The sequence below is a fragment of the Theobroma umbraticum genome, unplaced genomic scaffold, assembly GCF_002168275.2.
Source record: "Theobroma umbraticum cultivar Fairchild unplaced genomic scaffold, ASM216827v3 scaffold_25.0, whole genome shotgun sequence".
In the NCBI taxonomy this organism is placed as follows: Eukaryota; Viridiplantae; Streptophyta; class Magnoliopsida; order Malvales; family Malvaceae; genus Theobroma; species Theobroma umbraticum.
Window position 1 is genome coordinate 600,623 of NW_018397282.1, and position 3,626 is coordinate 604,248.

The window sequence follows — 3,626 nt, forward strand, 5'->3', positions numbered from 1 at the left end:
CTCAAGGTTTTCCTTCTTGTATTTTCTTTGTTCTCCTTCGCAATAATCTCCCTTGCAGTAGATTCCATTGGTGCAAACCAATCCATCAAAGATGGTGAAACCATAGCTTCAGCAGACGGGGATTTTGAGTTGGGATTTTTTAGCCCTGGAAGTTCAGGCAATCGTTACGTAGGAATATGGTACAAGAAAATATCTAGTGGCACTGTAGTTTGGGTTGCCAACAGAAATACTCCTCTCAGTGATACACAAGGACAACTACTTTTTGCTGACCAAGGAAACCTGGTTCTTGTCAATAGTACCAATGGCATTGTTTGGTCTACTAATTCCTCAAGCACAACTGCTAATCCAGTTGCTCAACTTTTGGATACAGGAAACCTTGTTGTGAGGGATGGAAGCGATGATAATCTTGGGAATTTTTTGTGGCAAAGTTTTGATTATCCAACTGATACATTTTTACCAGGAATGAAGTATGGTATTAACTTGGTTACTGGCCTGAACCGATATCTAACATCATGGAAGGGCATCGATGATCCTTCTTCGGGTAATTACACAAATGGGCTTGATCCTGATGGGTTGCCACAGTTTTTCCTAAGGGAGGATTCAGAATTGCTGTTCAGGACTGGACACTGGAATGGTTTAAGGTTCACCGGAATGCCAAATTTGAAACCAAACCCTATTTACACGTTCGAATTTGTCTTTAATGATGAGGAGATATATTACGAGTATGAACTTATAGATAAGTCAGTTGTTTCCAGGATGGTTCTAGGTCCAGATGGTGCCTTGCAGCGTTTCACATGGGTCGATCGCACCCAGGGCTGGAGGCTTTACTTGAATGCAATGATGGATAACTGTGATAGATATGCGCTATGTGGTGCACATGGTAGTTGCAACATTAACAATTCGCCAGCATGTGGATGTTTGAAAGGATTTGTGCCTAAATATCCGAATGACTGGGGGGCAGCAGATTGGACACATGGATGTGTCCGAAAGGTCCGATTCAATTGTGGGGAAGGAGAGGATTTTCTTGAGTACTCTGGAATCAAATTACCGGACTCACGACACGCCTGGTATAACCGGACCATGGATCTTAAAGAATGCAAGAAGCAATGCTTGGAGAACTGCTCCTGCACAGCTTTTGCAAATCTTGATATTAGAGATGGAGGAAGTGGGTGTATACTTTGGTTTGGTGATCTGATTGACATGAGGGAGTTTGAAGAGAATGGAGAGATTATCTACATAAGGATGGCTGCTTCTGAAATAGGTACGACATTTTTTATTTTAATTCCAATGAATAAGACTTACTGTTCTAGGAAACCATTAAGTGCCAGCTTTGGCAATTTCAAACAGTCATATTGACAAGTTAACAACTACATCAATTAGTGTCTGCACACAGGAAGATGAGAGAGTAGTTTCCTTTTGGACAAACTATCTTAATGACAAATGCTTTAACTGGAAATGGCAGAGGCTTCTCGATTATCCAAAAGGAAGAAAAATTTGAAGATCATCATCGTCACTGTTCTATCTGTTGGGTTCGCCATTCTAGGCTTTTGTCTGATCTTGCTTGTGTTGAGGAAGAAGAAGAAGAAACTTAAAATGAAAGGTAACCTCCTCTTAAATACTAGCATTTCTTCTGTTTCGCCTGTTGAGGCATTGTGGGGAACTAGACTTTGTATTCTGATTTGGCAAGTTTCATTCCCATTTCATGTTTCATGTTGTGTTCTTGGATTCTGGTTAAGATTTACCATTGACAATACAGTTGTTCTGTGGTTAATCTTTCTCCATGTTACTTGGTCAGTCCCCTTTGTGACCATTTTCCCATCTTTACAGGAAGCATACAACATGATCCAGGGGAAGAGAAAAACAAAGAAAGAGGGAAGGAAGATTTAGAGCTACCATTGTTTGATTTTGATACAATATCTAAAGCCACTGACAATTTTTCACAACAAAATAAGCTTGGGCAGGGTGGCTTTGGACCAGTATACAAGGTATCTATACGCACAAATAAAGAATGAAAGCTTTACAACTGCTATTCTAAGTTCATATAAACTAAACTTTTCAGGGAATATTGGAAAAGGGACAAGAAATTGCTGTAAAAAGGCTTTCGAAGAAATCTAGCCAAGGAATTGATGAGTTCAAGAATGAAGTCTTATGCATCTCTAAACTTCAACACCGCAACCTAGTGAAGCTTCTAGGGTGTTGCATTGAGCGACAAGAAATAATACTGATTTATGAATTCATGCCCAACAAAAGTTTAGACTCCTTTATATTTGGTTAGATCAGTTATCCTGGTGCTGCTCTCAGCACAAGCTTTAGTTTCAAGTATGTGTATGCTAGCATGTATTCTTTCGAATTGATGGAAGCCTACTAACAAGGAAAAGTATTTGACAGATCAAAAACAAAGCATACTGCTAGATTGGCCTAAGAGGTTCCAGATTATCAATGGAATTTCTAGGGGCCTTCTTTACCTTCACCAGGATTCAAGACTCAGGATCATACACAGAGATTTAAAAGCCAGCAATATATTGCTTGATTATGAGATGAATCCAAAAATCTCGGACTTTGGCTTGGCTAGAAGTTTTGGAGGAGATGAGACTGAAGCAAACACAAACAGAGTGGTTGGAACATAGTAATGATCCACCTAAACTCTAAGTGAATGTATGTTATTGATATTCATTGTTTATAAATTTGTTAATTCATTCAACAATCTTGTGCAGTGGCTACATGTCACCAGAGTATGCAATTGATGGCTGTTTCTCGATCAAATCAGATGTATTTAGCTTCGGAGTTTTGGTACTAGAGATAGTGAGTGGAAGGAGGAACAGGGGATTCTCTCATCCGGGCCACAACCTGAACCTTCTGGGGCATGTAATGGTCCATTAAATATCATTCCCACTAAGTTTTTTACTTCTCTTTAACCTGTGATTAATTTCTACATTGTTCAGGCTTGGAGGCTTTATAATGAAGACAGGCCTTTGGAATTGCTAGATGAAATGGTAAGGTCTTCATGCAATACTTCCCAAGTGTTGCGATCAATCCATGTGGGTCTATTATGTGTGCAGCAAAGTCCAGAAGATAGACCAAGCATGGCAACTGCAGTTCTGATGCTTTCTAGTGAGATTTCGTTACCTCAGCCTAAAAAGCCTGGCTATTTCACAGAAAGAAATTTTGTGGAGGACGATTCTTTGTCCAGCAACCTAGACGTTGCTTCAACTAATTCATTATCCATGAACAATTGTAGCACCTCGATAGAGGTTATGTATATCAATTCGTAAATTCTGACGATTCAATTGCTTCATGATTTGAGAAATGAAGAACAAAACTTGGAAGAATGCATCAACATTCTTCTCAAATGTGAATGAAAACAGTTTATTGGATTAGTGAGCACATTATGTTGTGGGTGATAAATATTATTTATAATTAATTTATACTAATCCAGAATTTACCTTAATAAGAATTTAGAATACAAAAGCATGTTTGATTCTTGACACATGATTTGACAGTCAAAATAATACTGACCTGATTAGCTGCTGGGATTCAATGCATTAAGACCTCCCTCTTCCTTAATCCATTAACTTTCTAATGGGTGAGAATCTTAATATTTTTCTATAGACAATATATAAGAGACA

General features: G+C 38.6%; 1 protein-coding gene across 2 annotated transcripts; it reads left to right on the top strand.

Annotated features, from left to right (window-relative positions):
• LOC110428086 (G-type lectin S-receptor-like serine/threonine-protein kinase At4g27290) lies at nucleotides 1-3,374 on the top strand. Of its 2 annotated transcripts, none has more exons than XM_021443767.2 (7): nucleotides 1-1,261; nucleotides 1,463-1,600; nucleotides 1,828-1,985; nucleotides 2,060-2,270; nucleotides 2,389-2,626; nucleotides 2,715-2,865; nucleotides 2,943-3,374. In XM_021443767.2, the coding sequence occupies exons 1-7, from the start codon at nucleotides 463-465 to the stop codon at nucleotides 3,270-3,272; spliced, it is 2,025 nt and encodes a 674-aa protein (XP_021299442.2). In that variant the 5' UTR covers nucleotides 1-462; the 3' UTR covers nucleotides 3,273-3,374. The 2 variants fall into 2 exon arrangements, with proteins under 2 accessions (XP_021299442.2, XP_021299443.2); XM_021443768.2 differs by having other exon boundaries at nucleotides 350-1,261; nucleotides 2,969-3,127.
• The last annotated feature ends 252 nt before the right edge of the window (nucleotides 3,375-3,626 follow it).